Source organism: Betta splendens, chromosome 21, assembly GCF_900634795.4.
Source record: "Betta splendens chromosome 21, fBetSpl5.4, whole genome shotgun sequence".
In the NCBI taxonomy this organism is placed as follows: Eukaryota; Metazoa; Chordata; class Actinopteri; order Anabantiformes; family Osphronemidae; genus Betta; species Betta splendens.
This window is the reverse complement of record NC_040899.1, coordinates 3,983,563-4,007,656: the sequence shown is the minus strand read 5'-3', so window position 1 is coordinate 4,007,656 and position 24,094 is coordinate 3,983,563. Positions and strand designations below refer to the sequence as shown.

Genomic DNA, 24,094 nt, shown 5'->3' with positions numbered 1-24,094 from the left:
ATAACCTTCATCATAGACAATCTGATAGCAGAGATGCAAAACCACGTCTTTACTTCTATGGTTTTTATTTAAAAGGACAGTGTCACTGGCGTTGGTGACCAGATCATGGTGGATTATTTCCCAGTGTTTAAAAAACAAAACTTCACTGTAGTAAAAGGTGCATATGAAGACATTCAACAATAAAAACTTAAGGTATAAAATCAATAAAATCATTTCCTCAAAGCAGCTCTGAGGCAAAAAATGTTTGAGTTATTTAATAACACTTTATAAATGTGTTATAAGCATTTGTTCCTTTACTGGGACGCTTCAATAACCAATCACTTACAATTAAATGTGTACTGTTGTAATAAGACGTGGAACATTAGCCACTTCACTAATTGTTAGTAAGAGCTGATCACTGATCTTTACAGCACAGTAACTGAATTTAGCCTTCACTGAAAAGATTATAAATTATAAACATTCATTATTGGTGACATGAATCACTCAGTGCAGACACTCTTAATATAATGTAGGACACGCTGAGGACGCTGCTAATGTTACCGTCCCTGCATTTGGTGTCAAAAGTGGTTTCTTGGCTCAGAAGAATAAAAAAAAAATGAGTCAAAGGCTCCTCCTGCTGAGTCCCACCCTGTCAGGTGACCGATGGCAGGCTGGGTGCTGGTCAGCGGGGCCCGCGCTGCAGCAGCAGCAGACCCGCCCTCTGGTGGTACTGCTTCTCCTTGGCTGCTGCGATCTTTGCAGACAGATCCACCGGCGTCTCAAAGAAGTTCACCAGCGTCTGCTCCGTCAGCAGCGACGCCAGGATCTGAGCGTAGCTGACGGTCCACTTCTCATCCGCCTCGGCGCAGGGCGGCGCCGCCTCCTCGCCGCTGACCTCTGACCCCGACCTGCGTCCGCGGTGGCCGACCTCGCCGATCTGCAGCACCAGGCTGGTGACGGTGGCGATGGCCTGGAAGAGCTCGTTCTCCTCCGGGTCCCCGTGGAACAAGCTGTAGAGCGTTTTACAGAACTGGATGAACTCGAACTGCAGAGAGAGGAAGGAAGCGAGGTCACATCAGCTGAACGCCCGATGCTCTGGAGCTAAGCTTTTGAACCGAGCAGGTTTCCAGCACCTGGTTCATGAGCGACAGAGGCTTCTCTGCATCTTTCTCCTTCTCTTTGGCCAAATCCTTCAGCATCTGCTTCAGCTGCTCCTGGTAATCCTTGGCTTCTCCTTCAACATCTGGAGCATTGAACACAATATTTGAGGTTTTTATGATAATAATAATAATAATAATAATAGACATATTTAATGTATGAGCATCTGGACCAACCAGAGGGCAGATTGACATAGAGGGGTCTGTTGGTAGACAGCAGAGGGCTCTTCATCACCGATGGGTCATCCTCACTCTCGGTCAGCGCTACACACACACACACACACACACACATACATACAGGAGAGTTAGTCCTGTTCCAGCCCTGCAGCTTCAGACTGTGCATGACTCTCTAACCTGGGGGGATGTGAAGGCGGTACAGCAGCCTTATCTTCTCATTCAGGTCTTCACAGTACAAAGTGTCTGAAAGAGCACGGAGGTCAGTGGGAACAGACACACAAGCAGCTTTAACAGCATGTCTGCACCTACCCAGCCATCCAGCAAACTCCCTGAAGGTCACCAGGTTGTCGCCGTCCTGGTCCAGCAGGGTGAAGGTGCGGTTGGCCACCGTGTCCGTGTGTTGGTTCGAGTCGCCGAGCCACGGCACCAGCAGCCCGTACAGGCTCTTGAACTGCGGCCGGTCCAGCCGGTACTGACGCTCCACGAAGGAGCGGCTGGAGTCGCTGCGACGCCACGAGGCCACTTCGGCCGCGGCCGCGGAGCTGCTGTCGCCCCAGTACAGGCTGATGAAGTGCTCCGTCTGAGGTGCACAGGATCAGAAAGGTTGAGTAGTAAATTACTCAAAGCTGCTCGATTTGGTCAAGATTAAAGAACCTAAGAAAAACTACCTTGAAGAGTTCATAGACATCAGCCAAGTTCTCTGGTGATATGGAAACATCTGGCAACACTAATCTCAACTATAAAGACACAAACACACAAAAATGTTTCAAAAACTGAAGAACTGTAAGAACCTTAAACCTGAAGCCCAGACTTTGTTGTTTGTTGTCTGTACTCACAGTGTTTTCTTTAATCGTGTCCTCGTGAGCCTGCAGCACCTGGATTCTGTGTCGACAGCGCAGGTGCTCGATATGCCGCACGGTCAGGTCCCCGAATTTCTGACAGAACCAAACCCAGACCAATGAGAAGGGAGCACACGCTCCTCAGCGGATACAATGTGCTGAAGCACCGCGTTCCACCACGTTCCACCGCCGACCGGGTGCTTCTCACCTCATACGACTCGTTGATGAGGTCCGTGATGTTTGTGTGTCGCACGGCGGGAACACACGCGTCGCTGCTGCCGCCGCCGCCGCCGCTGCCCGCGTCTGCAGCAGGAGAGGAGGACGGAGCGCAGGACGACGCCTCGCCTCCCACCTGGTCCAGGAAGCTGGGGATCGCAGTTCACGTCATTTCTAGTCCAGTTCAGCAGGTCCATGTTAGACGGTCCGGCCCGTACCTGGTGAGGATCATGAGGGCCTGCCCGTCGTCCGTGCTGCCACACAGCTGTGCGGTGTGGGCCTCCAGCACGGCCAGACCCAGCTGGAAGATGACCTTGATCCCGTGGAAGAAGAAGCAGTCGACCACGCAGACGGCGCTGTGGAACGGCAGGACGCTGAGGAACAGGGTGAGGAACCACGAGAGCGAGACCGAGGAGAGGGAGGAGAGGTCCGGCACGTGCTCGGCCAGTTCTGGCAAACGCTCCCGGATCAGCTCCTCAAACACAGACTGGTCCACCTGAGCGCCTGGAGAGGAAACGGTGAAGTCACATCATGCAGAACGTGGGTGAGCTTCGTAGCTTTGACCACTAGGTGGCAGCAGACACCTCGCTCTCCAAGGTAGGAGTCATTTAGCCTCCTTTTTTATTTAATGGGCAACAAACACCTTCATGACACGAAACAACTGTTGTTGTGAAGGTAAATTATTATTAATAATAGGCAGCGTGTGCTCAAAATACTAACTCTGCAAACACAATCACACTGTTATTTCAAATGAGGAAATTACAAAACAGCTTCAAAAACACAGGAAATGAGCCACGATTTCAAAGGGCCAAAAATAATAAGGTTTTGGGTTGGTTGTTGGGTTGGTGTTTGTTTCTAACCATTTAACGCCAAACGAGGAACAAAGACAAAACCCGACGGCTGATGCTTTGACCCCTGGACTCTCACCTATGACCCTGCGGTTGAAGTAGTCGGGCAGCATCCTCTCACAAACCGCAACCAGCAGCCAGAAGGCTTCCTCCTCTTTAGCGTAGAGCAGCAGCACCGACGCCAGGATGTTCATAGACTGGACCCAAAATGTAGGAATATTTTACACCAGATCACTCCAAACAAAATTCCCGCTGCCGGAGCAAACGCTGACCTGACAGTATCCGATCTTTGGGTTGCGGTGGGCGTAGGCCGTGAGGACCCGCCGGAGCGCCGCGATGCCGGTGGGGTTCTGGAAGGCGGGGTGGTCCGGCAGCGAGCGGTGCAGGTCCCGCTCGATCTCCTCCGTGGCCAGGCTGCTGTGGCCCATGGACTTCTGCACCAGGCTGGTGTAGTAGCCCTGATGAGACTCCAGCTCCGACGTCGCATCTGAGCAGAGACACAGTAGGTTACTGCTGTAGCTGCACTGAGCGGCTGGAGCTACAGGTGGTGGGTTCAAAGGCAGAAGTGAGAGCAACCACAGGAACCGACCGGGACTAAATTAAAGCAGCAGCTATAAAAAAAGACACTTCCTGCCGTAGTATCCTTCCTGGCGTCCGACTCGCTGAGCGAGCATCACCCAGGGTTCACGGAGTTAAACAAGAGAACAAACGCGTTCCACCGGGTTGAAAATAAACACTTAACAAGAAGAAAGGCTGTAGAAAACAATGGTTCAGGATCAGAACCATTGCTGCTGTTCCCTCACCGGAGAACGTCATCCACAGCTCCCCGCGCAGCGACTCCGGGATCCCCATGGCAACGAGCCTCTGGATCTTCTCCGTGCGGAACATGTGGACGCCGCGGCCGAACTCGGAGAAGTGCTCCTCCCACAGACGCTCCTTCGCCGTCTCCAGGCTCTGACACAAACACAGGACGCACATGAGACCGCGGGGGGGGGGGGCGACCCCATGCACGCCCGGGGGTCCACTCACCTTGTCGCCGTCGTTTCCCGGCCGGTTCTGGTGGAACGCAGTCATCAGGGCCTCGCTGTTGATGGTGTTGCGCAGAACCTGCTCCTCCAGCTGCTCCTCGTCCTCCCCGGCGTCGTAGTAGAAGGTGTAGTAGGGTGAACCCTGAAGACAGCGGGATCGGCATCAGTGTCACAGAACCTCTGGGTCAGAACAGAACCAGGGCGGGCTGGTACCTGGCTCCGCCGGCTGTCCTTCCTGCCGCGGAACATGGACTGCTTCCACTGCAGGGAGCGGAGCCGCGCGTTGAGCGTCTCCACCAGCTGGTCTCGGTCCTGCAGCTCGATCAGCTGGAAGGCCTTCTTGGTGCGGACGCTGACGATGACGGGGTTGGGAAGCAAAGCGGTGCTCTCCGCTTTCTCTATGGACAGGACCTGGAGAGCAAATGAACCAGTCAGAGGCAACTTATAATTATAGGACTTCTATTCTAATGGCTGAGAATGTTGTTGTTTAAGACAAAAATGTTTCTAAAAGATTGTCTGACGAGCAGATTTAATAATAGCAAAAATATTCACTTTGGCCATTTTTCCACTTCACATCTAAACATCACCGTCTCGTCTACAATCATCTATAAAAAATCCCCCAACAGGAAATGTGCCAGACGAAAACAGATTATGGAGTTTAACGAGGGGAATTATTCCTCCTTCATTCAAACAGATGAGGTGGGAGGAAATGATGTCCCCTTTCTGAGGACAATGCTTCCACAGCAAACAGGAAATGGAGGATTGAGCTCCAATCTCCTCCTCGGGAGCCGACGAGGCCGCGACCGCCGCGCCTCCGTTCGGCCCTTTTCGTTCTAGCGCTTCGTCGCGCCTCGTGAAGAAGGAGCGACTGGAGAGGAAGTGACAGAAATGCTGGCATCCTGTTGGGTCAGATGATTACAGAGCTGCGATGGGGCTAATCTTAGTTTGAGTGTAACCACGCGCTACTGAAAATGAGGTCCTCAAGTAAAGAACCGAGCAGGCTTGAAAATGAGAATGCAGCCAGTAACATGTAGGAAGTGAACCCGTGTGTGTGTGTGTGTGTGTGTGTGTGTGTGTGTGTAAACATGAGTCTCTGTTACTCATTAACCCACAGGTGGAAGAACAAACAGTGGCTGTTTAACCCCACAACAGAAGCATGACCCACGCGTGGCCCACGCGCTCACGGCGCCGGTTCTGTACCTCAGACAGCGGGATGAGCAGCACGCAGCCGCCCTCGTCCCGGCTGCAGAAGCACAGGTAGCCGTCGGTGGTGTAGAGCGTCCCGGCCGTGTGGCAGCGGGCGTGCGGCGTCCACACGGAGCAGGAGGCCGCCTCGTGGAGCCTCTCGCCGCGCGGCAGCCGGAACAGGGCCAGGACGTACTCCCTGAGAGCCTGCTCCTCCAGGACCCTGAGGAGGAGACGGGGAGGGGTTAGACGGGCCGGAAGGAGCACGGGTCCGGTCCGACCGCTGCAACGGGTCTGACGGAGGCCGCTGCCTCCAGGCTCCATGACAGGAAGCCAGAGGCCAGAGGCCTGAGACCAGAGACCAGAGACCAGAGACCAGAGGCCTGAGGCCTGAGACCTGAGACCAGAGACCAGAGGCCTGAGACCTGAGACCTGAGACCTGAGACCAGAGGCCTGAGGCCTGAGGCCTGAGACCAGAGACCTGAGGCCTGAGACCTGAGACCAGAGACCAGAGACCAGAGACCGGAGACCAGAGACCAGAGACCAGAGACCAGAGACCAGAGACCAGAGACCAGAGACCTGAGGCCTGAGACCTGAGACCTGAGACCTGAGACCAGAGACCAGAGGCCTGAGACCTGAGACCTGAGACCTGAGACCAGAGACCAGAGGCCTGAGGCCTGAGGCCTGAGGCCTGAGGCCTGAGGCCTGAGGCCAGAGACCAGAGACCTGAGACCTGAGACCTGAGACCAGAGACCAGAGACCTGAGGCCTGAGGCCTGAGGCCTGAGACCTGAGACCAGAGACCAGAGGCCTGAGGCCAGAGACCAGAGACCAGAGACCTGAGACCTGAGACCAGAGACCAGAGACCAGAGACCTGAGACCTGAGACCAGAGACCTGAGGCCTGAGACCTGAGACCTGAGGCCAGAGACCTGAGACCAGAGACCAGAGACCAGAGGCCTGAGACCAGAGACCAGAGACCAGAGACCAGAGACCGGAGACCGGAGACCGGAGGCCTGAGGCCTGAGACCAGAGACCAGAGACCTGAGACCAGAGACCGGAGACCGGAGACCGGAGACCAGAGGCCTGAGGCCTGAGACCAGAGACCAGAGACCAGAGGCCTGAGACCAGAGACCAGAGACCGGAGACCAGAGACCAGAGACCTGAGTCCTGAGACCTGAGACCAGAGACCAGAGACCAGAGACCTGAGACCAGAGACCAGAGACCTCAGACCAGAGGCCTAACTCAGTCCCACAAAAAAAAGGATTCCTACAGCAGATACAGGAAATACAGTGGACATGTTTTTACTACAACTGGTCTCATTCAGTGAGTGGTTCTGAAGCTGAACTCGACCCCAAACTGGCTCTGCAGCAGCCGCTCCTCGCTGCGTCTCCACTTCTGCATTTTCACTTTCGACAGCCGGCTTCACCTGCTCGTTGAGTTTCTGCTTTTCGCCTTCACCCCCGTGGTTTCTGCCTGCGCTCTCCTTCCTCATCGACAGCACACTAATGAAGCCGCCCCGTTCGTTGCTGCGGCTGCTGCTCGTGCTGCTGACGCAGCCCGCGCGGGCTCCCACCTCTTGGTGATGCGGCCCGGCTGCTGCAGGACCCGGTCCAGCTCCAGGCCTTCGCTGTCCAGCAGCCGCCTCAGCGCCACGTCGGCCAGCTGACACATGACCCCGAACGCCTCGTCCCGGTTCAGGAACATGGAGAAGTCCCTCTGCCGCTGCCTGGTGCTGACCCGGACCGCCTCCGTCACCAGGCCGGTGGAGACCCGCTCCAGCCGCGTCACGTCCGCCCACGGGAACACCAGCTTGACTGCGGGACGGGAGCAGAGGAGCGCTGAGAGAGCGCTGAGAGAGCGCTGAGAGCGCGGCGGCGGCGGCGGCGGCGGCGGCGCACGCACCTTCCTTCCCCAGCAGGAAGGAGTAGAAGGCCATGTGGTTGGTGCTGAGGTAGAGGAAGCCCTGGCGCGGCACGCGGCCCTTCCAGCAGCAGCACGAGTAGAAGGTCACCAGCTTCTCGGACGACGGGAGGCTGAAGTGGAGCTCGAACCTGCGCAGCGCCTCGCGGAACTTCCCCGGGTCGCCCTCCTGCGCCGCCTGCCGGCCCCGGGCGTCCTCTGCGATGAGGCCCTGCGGGGACGGAGGCGTTCAGCGCCGAGACCCGCCGCGAACGCAACCAGAAACGCCGGCGAAAACGCGCACCTTGACTTTTCCTTTGACGAAGCTGGCGACGTCCTCCTTGTTCTCGAACACTGACAGCGAGTGCAGCAGGTTGTGGACCAGCCAGTCCCAGTGCTTCTTCACCTCCTCTATGGCAGCGCCTGAAGGAGACGGAGACACACACGCACACACACACACACGCACACACACACACACACACACACACGCACACACACACACACACACACACGCACACACACACACACACACACGCACGCACACGCACACGCACGCACGCACACACACACACACACACGCACACACACACGCACACACACACGCACGCACACACGCACGCACACACACACGCACACACGCGCACACACACGCACACACGTGCACACACACACACACACGCACGCACACGCACACACGCGCACACACGCGCACACACGCGCACACACGCGCACACACGCGCACACACGCGCACACACGCACGCGCACACACGCGCTCTCGCACACCGCACACACCTCCACACACACTCACACACCACACACGCACGCACACACACGCGCACCACACACTCAACACCACCACACACACACACACACACACACACACACACACACACACCCCATCTGAGACACAGCAGCGCGGTGCCGACGGGTGGAGGACGGCGCTGGAGGCTGTGCTCACCGCTGGCGATCACCCAGCTGACCTGGGAGCCGGGGACCTGCAGGAGGATGCGGAACGGAGTGACCCTGGCGCTGGAGTCTAGCACGGTGTCCAGGGCGCCCACCAGCAGACCTGCGGGACCAGACGTGTGTAAATAGACATATACACACTCAGCCGTGAGGGCTCGAACCCATTTATACAACCCTGACCCGGATCGAGTGACTGAACTGGGATCAGATCACATGAAGCGTGAAGGAGGAACGACAAAGCCAAGGTTTGATCAGTTAATGGTTGTCGGCAGAACTTGACCTTTGACCCCTCTGCTATGGGAACAGCAGGAACAAACACACACACACACACACACAGTAAACTCCAGCCAGGAAGTTCCTCCTATTCTCTTCTATGAGGAGAGGAGGAAGGTGACAGAAGAGGCTGCTTTTACATGAATCTGCTGCAGACACAGTCTGTTTATGAGACTGGGATGAGTTCTAGCAGGAAGCCACAGGTGTGACCCGGTTCTGAGGGGACAGGGACTGGAGAGCAGTGCTTGCACCAAACACACCCAAGGATCTAAAACTCCGCTCACACTCTTGTGTTGTGTTAGTGACACAAATCAAACCCAAAACGTCCCAGAACCGAGCAGACGCTGCGGTTCTGGCTCGGCTACGACGTTTTCAGCGCAGCTGAGTAAAAGCTGGCGCTTGACAGTCGTTGGTTTGGGTGAAAACAAGCGGAGCGGGGATTTCCTGGGATGTGGAAGGATCCAGAAGGCCGGACTGGGCTCGGTCTCTGACACCTGGAAAGCCCCGTCACCTGCGCCCCGCGGCGCCGCCGCTGTTGCTCGCCCGCTCCGGGTCCGCGGCCTCTCCTTTGTGCGCGTGTGTTTGTTTACTTGTTTGTTTGTTGTCGTCACTGACCTGTGAACTTGCTCGTCGCCTCTCCGTGGCCTCTCCTCCTCTGCAGGACGAAGAAGTCGTTGCTCCTCTCGGTCACCCACAGCTTCAGCGCGTTCTTCAGCAGGACTTCCTCCGGGTTCAGCCACATCTCGTCCGGCAGGGAGGGACCGGAGGACGCCCTCCGCCGCCCGGGTCTCCGCCGCCGCCGCCGCCGCCGCCGCGGCGCGTGAGGCGCGCTCCGGCCGCGCTCCGGCTCGGGGTCCGGCCCGATCGACCCTACGGCGCCGGCCTTTCGCTTCTGCCCATGGTTGACGTGCGCTCCCGGCAGCGCAGGGCTCGTAGCTGCTCGACTCAGCTCTGCGCTGCCCTCACGCCTGATTTGCAGCAGCTGGAGCTACACACCAGCCGAAGATCGTCTGTACATCGCGAGGACTCACTCTGTGGTGGAATTGGGATCTTTTTGCGGAGCGAAGATGACGTTTTCCTACAGAACAAAAATAAATATATGCTTTTTAAATGTATTGTAAGGTATAGTTATTTGGAAAATCTAATTAAACCAAAAAACCAAAGAGCTGGTTTTACCCACTGTATAAATAAATGCACTGGACTAAAAGTACAGTATGTAAGAGTAAGAGTAAGAGTAAGTAAGAGTATGAGAAATATTCCTGGAAAGTACAAGCAGATCTGAAGGTTTCCGCAAATAAGAACTAGATTGTTGTTTTTTTACTAATAATAATGGGGGTCTTATAAATATTAGGAAGGAACAGTAGCTCTAAAACATTATTTACTGATTGTAGTAGAACTGGTTTCCGGTAACTATGAGAGGAATACTTTCAGATGCAAAGATAAACAAATGAGTAATATTTGTGGTTCTACATAAACGGGCGGAGTGAGGCCTGTTCGTTATTATATTTCTTCCGCATTAGACTTTCACTTCGCCAGTTCCGGTGTCGAGCCACTGGCCGTTCTGTGATTGGCTGCTCAGCGGAGCCTGAGTTCAGGTGGTCGGAACCCTCCCGCACAGGCGTCACACAAAGGCTGATGTATTCACTCCAGCGGATAATCCGGAGGTCAGCATGACACAAAGGCTTGTAATATCCTGCACATCTGATTAGATTCCTTCTAATACGATCTTAAAAAAAAATACCGTAGACCACATACAGTAAAGAGATACACATATTAAGTAAATTTTCCCATAATATGTAATGTAATTCAAAATAATGTTAATGAGTATAAAGAAAGGAAAGCTGAGAGTCAGTATAAGTAAAATTACATTAGAGTAAATGACCGCAAGGAGATAAATCCATGTTAAGAAAATGCAGAAAATATGGAAGGATTGATCATAAAAACACATCTGTACACACACTTACAGTTACTAGTTATTGTTTTAAAATAAACATAATAAATAATATGCCAATCCATATTGACCTCTGCTTCCCAAGCCCCCAAGGTTTGTTTTGTATTGGTTAGTGTGTGATCATTTATTTACAAACTGTTAAAGAAAAAAGAGATAATTTTAGTTTACGATGCAAATTAAAATTCTTTTGAAAGGAAGCTGCTCAATAAAACTGCAATTCAGTGTAACAAATAATTACTGTCTATTACACATGGGACCATCCACTGGTTTATACTTCTCTGTTTGTTTTGAATACAAATCCCAGTCCAGAAATTGTTTAATTGTTATATAAAGGACGATTTTAAATGTGCAACCTATGGTTATTTTCATTATCAATGCGTCTAGTGGGTGTAATTAACTATGGCTAATTGCTCAGTATATGAAATTACATTTTCCATGAAGCTGGTACATTTCTTGAGTTTAATAATTAATCCCACAGAATTTTAGCCATGAAATGTTATAGACTTGTGTTGGGAATGCTTCTCTCCAATGGAGCCAACGTGTGCGTGAATGTGCGTGTGTGCGCGTGTGTGACAGCACCTGTTTGGGTTCGCACTGGAGCCACAAATGGAATGCTGCGCTCCCACTCCTTATATGGTCATATTGAGCCACAAGGGAAGTTGGTGTCACTTTTATTATTGTCCCCACCGCGAGCGTCCGTTCCTTTCTTCTGAATTCAAACCATATCTGTTCGTTTAATACACAGTAATATTACATGTGTTTACTTTAATATATACGTAGTAAAGTGTTGTTGTTTTGTCCCGCCGGGTCTTTTATTGTTAACTGAGGCGGTCGTGTTTTCTCGTTTCCTGCCGGAGTCGCTCCTCCTGCGGCCCTTCTGTTTCCGTGTCGGGGTGGAGAGTAGTGGTGTGATTGCTGAGGAGACTTTTAGCTGACAAAATGCAGGTTAGTAAAGCTTCATTTAAAAACGGAGCGACGATTAAAGCCCGTTGTCGTCGGTGTAATGGTTCAGATGTTTGTAATAACGTAGAAACGGTGTTGTTGGTTTACTACCATAATATCAGCGTTATAAAGTAATGGCGATTCAACAGTTATAGTAAATTACAATAATAAATTCCTATTTTTTAACCAGTTCATCGGTGTGACAGTAATAATGACATTATTTGTTAAACCTCGGCGTTGTCATAAAGTCATTTTAGATGATTCCGGCAGCTTTTGGTTTGTTGGTTGTCCTGCAAAAAACTATAATTGATCTTGTAAATTTCCTTTATTTTCGGTCCAGGACCCAAACGAAGACACAGAGTGGAATGATATTCTGAGGAAGAAAGGCATTCTGCCTCCCAAGGAGGTCCCTAAAGATGAAGAGGAGGAGGAGCTGGCCCTCCAACAACAGTCTGTGGGTATGTGGAGTTTTGTGTTCTCACATAACACAACTTCATACCACCTACATTTTAAATGATCTATTGGATTTAGTTTCAGCTGTTCACAAATCATATTAGTTTATTTGCACAACATTAAACTGCAATTGTTGGTGTTTTTGTCAACAGTTCAAACATATGAGAGCATGACGTTGGAAGAACTGGAGGAGAATGAAGATGAGTTTGGAGAGGAAGACGAAGCAGCCATTGAGATGTACAGGTGAGTGAGCAGGTTGATGATACATACCAGCTTTTGCAAACCACACGCGAGACCTTTTAATGGCAACAAGCCAGTGGGTTAGTTTATTGAGGTGAGTTGCGTCTGCTTGCAGACAAAAGCGTCTTGCAGAGTGGAAAGCAGCTCAGACCAAGAATGTTTTCGGGGAGGTGGGCGAAATCTCGGGGCAGGACTACGTGAAGGAGGTCAACAAGGCTGGAGAGGGCATCTGGGTGGTTCTCCATCTCTACAAACAGGGGTAGGTCATCCAGAACAACCAAGTCACAGCTTAAGTATGAAACAATGCTTTCATTTTACTCTCTGAAAACTATGTGGGAGCCTGTTGAGCACTAACAGCTCTGTCTGCAATGTTTCTCAGCATCCCTCTGTGTACGCTCATCAACCAACACCTGAGCACTCTGGCCAGGAAGTTTCCTCAGACCAAGTTCCTCAAATCCATCTCCACCACATGCATCCCCAACTACCCTGACCGCAACCTGCCCACCATCTTTGTCTATTTTGAAGGGGAGATGAAGGGGCAGTTTATCGGACCGTTAGTCTTTGGTGGCATGAACCTCAAAGCTGAAGGTGAGAAAAACATTCTCACTTAAATAAGAATTTGCAAAGGATGTTTTTCTTTGTATTTTATTCTTTAATATATTTTATTATTTAATCCTTGAAAATGTATCGCATTGTATGAGGTTTATGACTTGTCCTGCCTGTTTGACCCAGAGCTGGAGTGGAGATTATCTGAGACTGGGGCTGTGAAGACGGATCTGGAGGAAAACCCCAAGAAGCAAATAGAAGACAAGATGATGTCATCGATCAGAAGTTCACTTCCTACACGGAAGGACAGCAGCTCCGAAGATGAGGACGATTAGGAAACTCCAGACCAGAAGGAATGTGTGGCTGCTGCACTGGAAACATTCAGAGGACCTCAAGCGATGACATCTCCTCTGCATGTACATTTGATGTTTTAACCATGTAGGTGGTGCTACTGCAGGACTGCATCCTGCTCAAGGCCACCAAAACAGGTCACATGTGGCTGGAGTCCAATCTACGACCTGGTTGTTGAATGACTCTGAAGCTGTCTGTAGGAAAGCGGCTCAGAAATCAGCCAGTTGTAATGTCAATAAACCAAACTCCACCACCTGAATTTTTACAAAGGCATCAGACAAATTTAAATATTTTTATTAAGTTTCATACGTTTAGTTGTAAAATGTACATGTACATTAAAATCTACGAGTTCAACTGTTTGCCACAATATTAATTTTTTGTCATAAGTGCACATTGTTTTGAAATCCGTGTCACAGTTGTCTATAAAGGACTTCCTTAAGAGCTTATGTTGAGTGCTTGTATTTTGTGACACCCTTTTCATGTGTAACAGTGCAACATGCCAAAGTTGTGCTCACAAAATTTCACATTCACTTACACAGATTGACTTTAGGAAGCAGGAAGACACATGGCGGCGATGGCAGTGCAATTCTCTTTTCTCCATCTGTACAATCATTTATTTTGCCTTTACAAAAAGGATCTGTCTGGAGAGACATGTCAGACGCTGCGTGTCGCTCCACCAGCCGAAGCTGCAGGCGGCTGCTGTGCTGGATTCCACCTCCGTGCGTTGTCGGCGTTTTACAGCATGCCCTCTGGCAGCCCGCGAATCTTCTGTTTCATTAGTGAGTCAGAGAAAAGTCAACGTCAGCAGTAAATCGAAGCTGCACAGTGATGTAATTAATTTGATTCATGCCGACTCTCTTAATCACTGTTTGATTACTTTACGGCCTGACTACAAACCCTCCTGAAAAGGTTAATTCCTCATAGACAGAAGACAAATAGAGCAAAATATAGTGTGGTGGGTGCTGTTTGTTTATTCTGTCTTGGTTGTAGGAGGAATCCTGGAAGTCAAAGATTTCTTATTTATGTGTAGGAAATTGTGTGTAACGTCTCATTCTTCACTTAGATTCGGAGCCACAGCCCTGGAATGTGCCAAAACCGTACGTTGTGTCTGAGCTAAAGTAGGACACTCCTTCCCAGGAGAGGACAGCCCTGGGGGGACTTGTTGACTAATAAAATGTGGTCTTACCAACAGTAGCACCTTCTTCTTCCTTCTCTGGGAAAGTTTGGGTGAAAGTTGCATCAGAGGATGAACAGAGTGAGACTAGAGAAGAAAAGAGAAGAATGAGCGTAATGATGATGATGATGATGCCTTGGTTTTTTATTCCACTCTCTGCTACACTTATTTTGCAGCGCAGTAATTTTTAACAATGTTTAAATCCAACATCCACTGTTTCCAGCACATGATGTGTTTTCCGTTGCTGCCACTAATGAGGCTTGTGACATGACAGCAGTCAGTGGTGACGCAGTGAATCTAGATGCCTCCACTGCTTGGCTCCTCACCTCTTTTTGCACGGCTCCCACCGAGTTGCGTGCTTTCGAGTAATGGAACAGGAACTAACAAAGAGAAAGGGAAATGTCAACGTCGGTGGAGGCTGAACCGAGACAAGCGACGTAGCCGGGAAGAAAAACTTACTCTTTTGAAAACGTTCTGGACTTGTTCCTGTGCACAAGCAGAAGCTCAGGTCAATACCACAGAACAGCAGTTCCGTGTCGCGTTACACTACGATTCTGCTCACCTCATCCTGGTCTCTCCACACGACGCCGCTGAGGTCATCGCTCTGGATGCCTCGCACCTGCAGAGAAACGGCACGATCAGACCTGAACCCTGCCTCAGTATGGAGGAGTTACATCCTCAGTCAGCTGCAGCAGTGGAGTATATGGCTGAGCGTCAACGTGCTGTTAGATGAAAAGATGGTTACCTTTCTGAATGTTAGGCCGTCTTCCCACTGGTCATAACGACTGGCCTCTGGAGAGAGTAATCAAAGAGCAACGCTTTATGTTCAATAAAACACAATTGCCATAAACAAGCTCATATGGATTTAAACAAGATTCATCTGTATAGATTTACTCTTGTTGAGTAAATCTATGGACCAAGGAACACCAATATTAATTATAATATAGTAATTCTGTATATGAGTCTTTGTTTGTGTGAAAACTATTTACATATTTTTTCTACATTTTTATTTTCTCATTTCGTTCCCGTCTGATCATGCAAAACTATCTAATAAATATAAAAAGTCATGTCTGCAGATTGGATTAGTTACTGTGAAGATGAGTTCACGACATCAAACATTTCCACTGAAATTACACTCACTCTGATTTAATCCAGCACAGCAGCTCTGACGTGTCACAGTTATTTATTTTCAATAAATATTTAAATATTCATTAAAATATTTTTAAATGTATTTATATTTGTAAATTAGTAAATGTTTAAAATTTCACGAATTAATGTAGAGTTGTCTAAAAATAAAATGTATTGTCATAAAGTTCCTCTGAACGCATTTTAGTACTTAGTACTTTTTTCCTTTTTAACCTTCAGTAATTAGTGTTGGATGCTGCTGTGCCAAAGACGTGGTCTCCGTTGTAAGTGACCTGTCACCGGTTCATTCGCGGCTCACCCACCTGTTGCGCTCCAGCATCCAAGGAACCAGAAGAAAGTCAGAAGCAACACTTGTCTCGCCGCGGACGCGCTCATTTCTCTCCTTCCTCAGTTCTCCTTCTACTGGAGAGCTCGGTTCGTGCGCACCGGTCTTCGTGCTCGGTCCGGTTCGGCTTGATCTCGGTCGTGTGGTCTGCAGCGCGTGCCCTCTGCCCGCAGCAGCTTAAAAGCGCACACGTTGCGGGCTGACGGGCATCCCCCTCACCCGCAGAGGTGACCAATCACACCCACCCGCTCCTCAGCGCGCACGCTTGCGCAAATCGAACGCACCCTCCACCCCGACGCTCGCAACCCTGTGCAGAGTTGTCTGGGAATACCTCCGTACTGGAAACGGTCTAAAAAGCCTGTTGATAGGCTCAAGCCCCAAATGACACACATGTTGTCTCATTAAAAACCGTAGAGCCTCCGGAGAGGCAGACGTTACGCAAAGGTCAGAGATGTGTTTCACAAGGGAAGAGAGAAGAATTCATCAGGCTCCATGTGCGTCATGAATATAGGAGGAGGTCAGATTCACGTTTTATTGCTTATTGGTGATGTCAGCTTTTCCTTTTGGGCCAAATCGCTTCATCTTTGCTGATTCCTGAGTGGGAAGTGGGAATAATATCACTGATAGTCGAATGAGAATCAAAAGTACCAGTTCAGCTTTCTTCACAGAAATGCATATGTTAACTTTGCTCTCAGAAGCTCTACGTCTTTGTTTGTTCCGCTGAGGGCCACTCAACTCAGCTGACTGATTGCAGCAGGTTCTCCGCTATGACAGGAGGAAAAACAATAAACTCAAACACAGTTGACTTTAAACCTCCCCGACACGCAGCGCATTTGAAGACGTGGTCATCACCGGCCATCTTGTGTGATTGGCTCGCACGGAAACAAAGGAAATAGCTATAATTGTTCCACTGAGGCGCCTCTGAAGAGCTCCTTCAGCCCTGTCATGTTTAAATGCTGTTTGCTTTATTTTATTTAAGTTATATTTTAGAATGAAAATGCTGAAGACCCTTTTCACTCGGTTCCAGCCCCCCTCCATCAGCATGATGTCATACATGTACATCATTTCTGGTAAACTTGCCTATTTGCTTTCCCGCTGATACATCTCTCTATGGATGCGGACGCGTGTCGTCTCCAGCAATAAAGGATGATGGGATAGCATCTTGCAGTCATGTGATTTCCAGTGCAAGCATTTGGGCTGATTTCCTCATCGTTATAGATATTTGGTGGTTTTCCAGATGTTCTCATGTTGGATCGTCCCTGATTGCTGCTTCTGTTCCGCAGCCTTTTGCTAAAGTGCAGCTGCTGGTGTTTGATTGCATGTGATTGTGCCCAAGGTAAATCAGCAAACACAAAATATAGTTGAGTCTTGTGGGACGAAGCTTATTTTCTCTTATGGTGCTTAAAGGTTGAATGGAAACGCCGCCCTCATCCTGTAAATAATCAGCGTTTTAAAAGGTGCTAGAAAAGCTCCTCTCGCCAGAAAAACGGCGGCTTGTTTTTATTGTGGTGTGTTTATCAGGCTGCAGCATTAATGAGCAAGTCACATCACTTTGTTGTTGAGCCACATCAATGCACTTTCCCTTATTAGCCCCATAACTCAGCCCTCCACGCCTGCAGACCTCACCTTTAAAATGACCCTCTGTGTCTGATCTCACGGGGTCGATGCAGCTCGAGTGCTGCTCGGGGAGTTTAAAACGCACACAATTCAAAGGGGACAAGTTTGCTCAAACTTCAGACTATCATTGTGATCTAATTACAGTGTTTCTCTACATTTTTATCTGCCTCTGACTGGTCGAGGCAGATGGTCGCCCACATTGAGCCTGTTTCTGCTGGTGATTTCTTAAAGCAACACACACACACACACACACACACACACACACACACACACACACACACACACACACACACACACACACACACACACACACACACACACACACACACACACACACACTAGTAGATAGTATACATATATATATAACTCTTTCATATATAGGCTAGAATTTAAATTTTGCTTCATGTGGTATTTGTGGGCTTTTAGTTTTGTAAAGTCTTAAATCAAGTGCCTTGTCATAATGTTTGTTGTAAGTTGGCCCTATTTAGATAAAACTGAATAAAATATGACTTATTTTCCTCTGCAACAAAGCAGCAGATGTTTCATATCAGCATCATCTGAACAAATTGAAGGGGCCTAATTGTTGTGTTTTGGCAGGAGACAGAGGTGAACGTGCACTTAATCAAGTTGCAGCACTTAAAGCTGTTTGCTCGCGCCTCTGCATGCATCACACCTCACCCCCGTGTGGTCTTTAACAGCAGCGTGGCTGCTGCAGCATTAGGCCCGACGTGTGGTGAGAGACAGATGCTCTCCATTAACTGGCGGTGGCCGTCGTAGCTCAGCCAGCGTGAATCAGAAGTCGGCAGCACCCTCCTCTGACGGAGGCGGGCGCGAATGGGAGGCGAGAGACGGCCGCAACAGCTGGAACAAGACAATAGACATGCGAACGAGTCCAGTGATTTCCCACGTTGGGCGTAAAGTCAGCTGGAGCCAAGACACGGATGGGAAACGCAAAGTGACAAAAAGCTGTTTGTATTGTTGGCTCAGCCCAAATCACTGAACATAAAGATTTTACTCCTAGAAATGATCACAGTTACCTGTAGATCAGCGTGTTAAAGTCATCAACACATCACTTACAGCAGGAAAGGCAACAACACACGTTGTTCTTTGAATGTCTGCAACACTTTTTTTTTGCGTAACAAAATGAAATCACCGGATATTTCTCTCACTGCTGAGCCAGAGGTCACACTGGTTGTGCTGTGGACGCCTTAAGGCCATTCCTTTGGTTTACCATGAAGTGGTTTTTTAGACACAATGTTGTGTATATGCTTGCTTTGGTGTAATTTAGTTAAAGCATCTGGAGTGTTGGTGTTGAAGTGGGTAAATGTACTGTACTGGATCAATCTGCCACCGCCTTTTGTTGCAAAGAAGACATTTTTGAAAAAGGTAATTCTGTGATTTCAAGGTGTCACTTGGCTGTTGTGTCTTGACTCGTTTGACACAATGAGCCAAAATTGGCAACAAGGGTGTGAACAATCACCAAAAAAGGCCGCCATTCAAGCAAATCCACTCCAAAATTGAAGTATAATTACAGTAATAGTACAGCCATTCTTGCTCTTCCAGCTGAAGAAGCGTGTGGTGCTCAGAGTATCTGTAATCGTTGCCACTATTGTACCAAAGCTCTTTATCTGAGCGAGTCAGTGGCCGATTGCTTTCACGGCAGCAGATGTTTGTTTTTGTTAGATGCTGATAGTCATCACACCTTCATCCAGCGGCTGCTACTGGTTCACATTCAAAAAAAAGTCCTCAAAGGCGTCTTAGATGAGCAACATTAACAACACAAACGCAGTCAGAACAGAATGAAACAGCGTCAGTAAAAGCACTTAACTGACCAGCGAGTGATGAAACAAAGTCCCAAGGCTTGGTCCTCACAGGTCTGTATTTATAGCTGTGGTTTGGGGCGTACACGAGGAACCAACGCAATCACAAACTGTCCAGCTAAGTAGTGGGTACCGTAGGTAAAGACTGGAAGCTCCTGCAGGTCCATTAATCAATCACAGATGAACAGGAAAGGCTCACTTTACAATGTGAGATGAAATACTGTATAGAGTATGAAAATAAAGCTACGACTTTGACGGAAGAAACCTGGAGCAGAGCCAGGTTCTGAGTGGGCATCTGCCTCGACGGGTTGGAGCGAGGGCATAATGAAGGGAGAACGGTACAACAGTGACTGACAGGTTCAAATGTGTCCTCCCTCAGGCAGCGAGGGGAATGAGGCTCATCTCGCAGTCACTGTTGCTCCGTTACTTTGTCCAAGGTGAACGTTTGTGAGCAGGTGAAGGCAAAGTTCACATCACCGCCGGAGCTCTCACCCAGTCTAATTAGACTGAGTGCAGCAGGAATGAGTGAGGGGAGCTCGTGACAGACGGGGCTGACTGGTGAGAACGCCGCCGTTCCCATTCAAAGGTCATTGAGAAAAGTCCAGTGTCCGTTCACACGCTGTCATCAGCTCAGAGGAGACCGCCTCCAACCGGCCATTCAGACGCCTTTACCTTAACTTAGTTCAACTTGTGGCTGCTCCTTTGAGGCTCCTTCACTCTCCACGCTCCACCTTATCTCAAACCATCTCAATTAAATTTAGATCAGGTGACTGTAGAGGCCAGGTCATGAGGCGCAGCCTCGTCTGCTCTCACGCAACCTAGAGGTCTGGTTTGGGGCCAAACTGAAGCCATGGATGTTGCCTTCATCTACATGATCCAGATAAACTTTCCTTTGTGTATTATTACTTCATTGCGCCCTGTGTTTGAGCTTTACTGTGCAATATAGAAGACGGACCGTATATGCAGAGGTTCATGCATCTTTTGCTGACATTTGAAAGCCAATTACAGCCCAGAGTACAACTTAAACAAGAGTGATGTGGAGATATAACATGCTGAGTGGCCTTTAACGTGCAGGAAAACAGCATAGTACGTGCAAAAGTGGCTTTCAGACCATAATTAGCCTAAAACCTGATGTGATGGTTTAAATCTGAGGTGGGTGTGAGGTGAGTCCAAGCAGCTCGCGTCTGCGTCCGTCATGCATGAGTCACGACGGACCAGAACACAGTCGATCTTTACGACCTTTCTGAGAATAAAGGCCAGCAAACTGGTAAGAATTGATTCGTCAGCCGTCCCCGTTCGAATCACAGCAGACCACGTTACCATAAAAGCGGGAATTTTACTGGCATGAGAGCTTTTGTGGAGATTAATATCACTATCGACCATGAAAAAGTCCGCTGGCAACGGGAAGGCTTTAATTATTCATCATCCTACCAGGACGTTAGCTGCTGATCTGTCTGGCGTATAGGATGACATGTTAGACGTACAGTATCTAAACATGCTCTACCTTTATTTTTTTCAATGATATAATTGTTTAAATATGATCCAAACAGGATACATGCGGAAACAAATTTGAAGAATTTCCACAGACAGTGTGTTGAGTAGACGCCTCATCATCAGACTGCCATCCTGTGGTGAACCCAGCTGGCTGCATGACGCCTGCAGGCTGTCAGCTGTTAGTTTAGTCACATCCAGTCATATTACTGTGTGAGAAAGAATCAACAATATCAACGCAGACACACTTTGCTGTGTATGTGTTTTGTTCTGGGTCGACGGTTTAGTTCATTTGCTGTGTAACTGAAAACAACAGTTTGCCTGAAAACCTGCACTGAGCTGAGAGTCTCATAATGAAACAGGCAACGGGATATTATCAGTGGAGTCTGCTATTGTTCACACGATTAAGAGGATAATTAAATAGGATAAATAACTTTTATGGCCGTGTCTTTTGTGGAGGTGTGTGTTTCACACTGGGGATGGGGGTAAAGGCAACAGACGCCATAGCAACAGCAGCATCGAGTCCTCCGCCTCCCTCTACGTGGAGGCCAGCTGGAGAAGAGCTCACGTGTGATCACTATCTGCTCTTATTATTTACTCCCAGTGACTCTGCACACACTGGAGCTGGAGGACAGGTGGTGCTGTGTGTGTGTGTGTGTGTGTGTGTGTGTGTGTGTGTGTGTGTGTGTGTGTGTGTGTGTGTGTGTGTGTGTGTGTGTGTGTGTGTGTGTGTGTGCTGATGTAAACGACCGGGCGCTCAGCAGCCTTGGCACATGTGTTGCTGTTAAGCGGTATCGGAGCCATGTGCTGGTACACTGGGCAGAGAGAGGCCAAAGGAAAGAACACATTTCAGTTATACAACCGTTTCTGATATTTGATATTCTCAAACGCAGAGGAACATCCAGTGGGTAAATACGGAACAGAGGAGTCTGCTGCGATTGCACCAGTGGGAAAAAACCCCTCAGCGCACGTGACATGAAAATGACACAAATATGTTTATTTCGAAAGTGACCCACATTATCATCCCCAGACGGCTGATCTACAGCAGAGCACATTAAGAATATAGATACACAGCGACTCTTGTGCTTTGTGTGTCACTGGCTGCAGGCTGAGTGCAGGACACCACAGGAGGCTCTCACGTGTGGCTGCTGAGAGGCAGCTCCACCTGAACGACCTGCCTGAAGACTGGAGCTGCACAATTCACAAGCCCACGATTTGCTTCCTGGAGGCGGGTTGTGTTTTAAAACACGTACCTAATGTACAACAAACTCGACCTATTCAGAAGCTACAAACACAAAAAAGCACAACTGTTGACCATTCCTTGTGAGTAACTCGACAGGGAGGAACCTCGGTGAGAGCTGGGATTAACTCAGATTAAACCTGAAGATTTGGCTGCAGTGACTTCAGACGGTCCCGACCAGCGTGAGGGCGTCCGTTAGAGCCTCGGCGACCTGTGTCCAGTCGCTTTTAGACAAAGTGCCCAGTGCATCGCTCAGACAATGTCACCATCTAGTGGAAATGACAAGGCAAAACTGGTTATATGGAAATACTGGAATTGTTTGACGCTAAATTGTCCAGTTACCCTCATAAATGAAACCCTGTTATTACAAATGCGCATAGAAGCAGATTTCCAGTTTTTGCTAGTAGTGCTCCAGTGTAATGGCTGTGAGTGCTGCCTCCCTGCTGAGACCCCTGATGCCTTCACACGCTGATGGATCCTATTAAAGCAAAGATGCGTGGGAGTAATTATAGCGATGTTTGTGTAATAGAAGTAAATGATTCATTGCTGTCACCTCGTTTATGAGATGCTTCACTGACAGGCTTTAAACAGTGTCCCAGCATTTCTATTTTGAAGATGAAATCTGTGTCAAGAAATTACAAAACACTAAGAATAAATGTTTAAAATGTGGGTCACTTACATCAGTTTGAGGGGTGCTTGTTAGATTCTTAATAATACAATAGCAACTATCAGGTGTGGATATGTGCATGGCTGGTACATGTGTCTGCACATGCAGGTTATATCACTCCATGATACAGTAGCTTGTCAGGAAATGCATCTGGTTGAAGCTCCCTCGCTTTTTTATTACGACACACACACACACTTCCTGCAGGGTGTGTTGAACAGATAGACAACAGTGGCTTTATGATGCTTCAGGGAAATGACACACACAGACTCGTGTTGTCTTTCTACAACTTTCCAATTGTGAAAATCCTCAGAGGAGCAGTTATTTTGTGGGAGATGCTGTGTGCTGACCACACGCTGCCTCATTTGTGCGCAGTAAGCTTATGTTTTAAATGGATAAAATTACATGTTAGTTGTGAAACCTCACAGAAAAAACAACTTCAGGAGGGAGGTTGAATCTAACAGTGTGATTTATTCTCGTGTATTTTTAGAGTTGTGCTGCGGTCGCCACCTCCTGTTAAAAGAGGAAGAATCCACACCAAAAATTGATGCTTACAGAAAAGTGTGGCCCGGTTATTGTGGGTCATTTACAGACCCAACGTTAACATCTATAATTAAAGGTACATTATTAGATGCTGCCATGTGAAGCCTTTGGAGCATTTATTTTCACAATAATCTAACTGCATGTACTACAATATTGAACTTGTTGAACTGGACTTACACAGCATGATTATAATTGTCATCTATGGCTCAGATGGTCCTGTAGGACAGCTGGTCACTAAACTACATGGTATGGATTTCAACTAACTATACTATTAACTATTTATGTGCTTGTTTCAAATAACTAATAATTAAAGCAGGGTTGAAGTGTCAGCAAGGTGTTGGACAGCTGTAGGCTTATTAACCCTTGTATGTATAAATATGCAGCACTTTAAATTCCTTTAGTCAGAATTTAGGCCAGCATTTACTTTAAAGAGGCTACTGACTTCATATATTTCTCACTTCATCCTCCAGTTCCTCTGGAAATATCACCCAATGTGAAGCGAGGGCCTATTTAGATCCTTGGTTTTTCAATTGGGTCACAGCTATATTACTTGAATAGTGACACAAAACTTGACATTGATCCAAATTAGGAAGTTTAACTAGGTGCTTATTTTGCTGAAACATGTCTGAAATGATGATGATGATGATGATGATGAGGATGAGGATAATGCTCTCAGCACTTCTGTCTCTAAAACCAGACCTGAGACATTGCTTATATAAAGCATTACATAAACAATGAATCAATCCTACAGGCGAAGGTCTGAGCTGAACACGGACCAAGCTGATGGTTTGAGTGACATAGTGATCCTTACTCGTACACCTGGAGTTGTGTTACTCCGACACCACCTGCGTGTAACGAGTAGGTAAAGTAAAGTTATACTTCTGACGCTTCCTGGCTGTCATTCACTGCCGTCTGTAAAAGGTTATACAATATCATCGCGTTATATAAGTGAGCCACTTAATCAGCCAATAGGAGGCTGCCTCGTGCGTCACGTGACGCCCTGCGCTCGCTTCAGCGAATTGT

General features: G+C 48.6%; 3 protein-coding genes across 3 annotated transcripts; 1 reads left to right on the top strand and 2 right to left on the bottom strand.

Moving 5' to 3' along the window:
- Positions 1 to 48: 48 nt before the first annotated feature.
- LOC114846869 (TBC1 domain family member 8) lies at positions 49 to 9,552 on the bottom strand. Its single transcript, XM_029136066.2, has 20 exons — positions 9,184 to 9,552; positions 8,288 to 8,398; positions 7,633 to 7,751; positions 7,332 to 7,560; positions 7,003 to 7,243; positions 5,445 to 5,652; positions 4,458 to 4,655; positions 4,246 to 4,386; positions 4,020 to 4,170; positions 3,489 to 3,703; positions 3,296 to 3,413; positions 2,587 to 2,872; positions 2,361 to 2,517; positions 2,150 to 2,248; positions 1,982 to 2,050; positions 1,623 to 1,893; positions 1,491 to 1,556; positions 1,314 to 1,400; positions 1,113 to 1,222; positions 49 to 1,024 (listed from the first exon to the last, which is right to left on the bottom strand). Exons 1-20 carry the CDS (start codon positions 9,308 to 9,310, stop codon positions 662 to 664), a joined length of 3,366 nt encoding a protein of 1,121 aa, XP_028991899.1. The 5' UTR covers positions 9,311 to 9,552; the 3' UTR covers positions 49 to 661.
- Positions 9,553 to 11,306: 1,754 nt separating this feature from the next.
- pdcl3 (phosducin-like 3) lies at positions 11,307 to 13,497 on the top strand. Its single transcript, XM_029137798.2, has 6 exons — positions 11,307 to 11,464; positions 11,802 to 11,919; positions 12,067 to 12,157; positions 12,270 to 12,413; positions 12,534 to 12,742; positions 12,887 to 13,497. Exons 1-6 carry the CDS (start codon positions 11,459 to 11,461, stop codon positions 13,033 to 13,035), a joined length of 717 nt encoding a protein of 238 aa, XP_028993631.1. The 5' UTR covers positions 11,307 to 11,458; the 3' UTR covers positions 13,036 to 13,497.
- On the bottom strand, positions 13,324 to 15,981 carry nms (neuromedin S). The gene is made up of 7 exons (XM_029137800.3): positions 15,674 to 15,981; positions 14,971 to 15,017; positions 14,788 to 14,844; positions 14,685 to 14,711; positions 14,552 to 14,605; positions 14,238 to 14,312; positions 13,324 to 13,819 (listed from the first exon to the last, which is right to left on the bottom strand). The coding sequence occupies exons 1-7, from the start codon at positions 15,744 to 15,746 to the stop codon at positions 13,787 to 13,789; spliced, it is 366 nt and encodes a 121-aa protein (XP_028993633.1). The 5' UTR covers positions 15,747 to 15,981; the 3' UTR covers positions 13,324 to 13,786.
- Positions 15,982 to 24,094: the final 8,113 nt, after the last annotated feature.

Bases quoted from the DNA above. Each gene is read 5' to 3' on its own strand.
- LOC114846869 (XM_029136066.2), bottom strand. From the start codon at position 9,310: ATGTGGCTGAACCCGGAGGAAGTCCTGCTGAAGAACGCGCTGAAGCTG. The intron at 4,656-5,444 runs GTACAGAACCGG...TTTGCTCTCCAG, and splicing joins TGCTCATCCCGCTGTCTGAG to GTCCTGTCCATAGAGAAAGC. The intron at 4,387-4,457 runs GTACCAGCCCGC...CGCTGTCTTCAG, and splicing joins AGGACAGCCGGCGGAGCCAG to GGTTCACCCTACTACACCTT.
- pdcl3 (XM_029137798.2), top strand. The intron at 11,920-12,066 runs GTATGTGGAGTT...TTTTGTCAACAG, and splicing joins CCTCCAACAACAGTCTGTGG to TTCAAACATATGAGAGCATG. The intron at 12,743-12,886 runs GTGAGAAAAACA...TGTTTGACCCAG, and splicing joins CATGAACCTCAAAGCTGAAG to AGCTGGAGTGGAGATTATCT.
- nms (XM_029137800.3), bottom strand. From the start codon at position 15,746: ATGAGCGCGTCCGCGGCGAGACAAGTGTTGCTTCTGACTTTCTTCTGG. The intron at 14,712-14,787 runs GTGAGCAGAATC...GCTTGTGCACAG, and splicing joins TGTGGAGAGACCAGGATGAG to GAACAAGTCCAGAACGTTTT. The intron at 14,606-14,684 runs GTAAGTTTTTCT...TCTCTTTGTTAG, and splicing joins TCCAGAACGTTTTCAAAAGA to TTCCTGTTCCATTACTCGAA.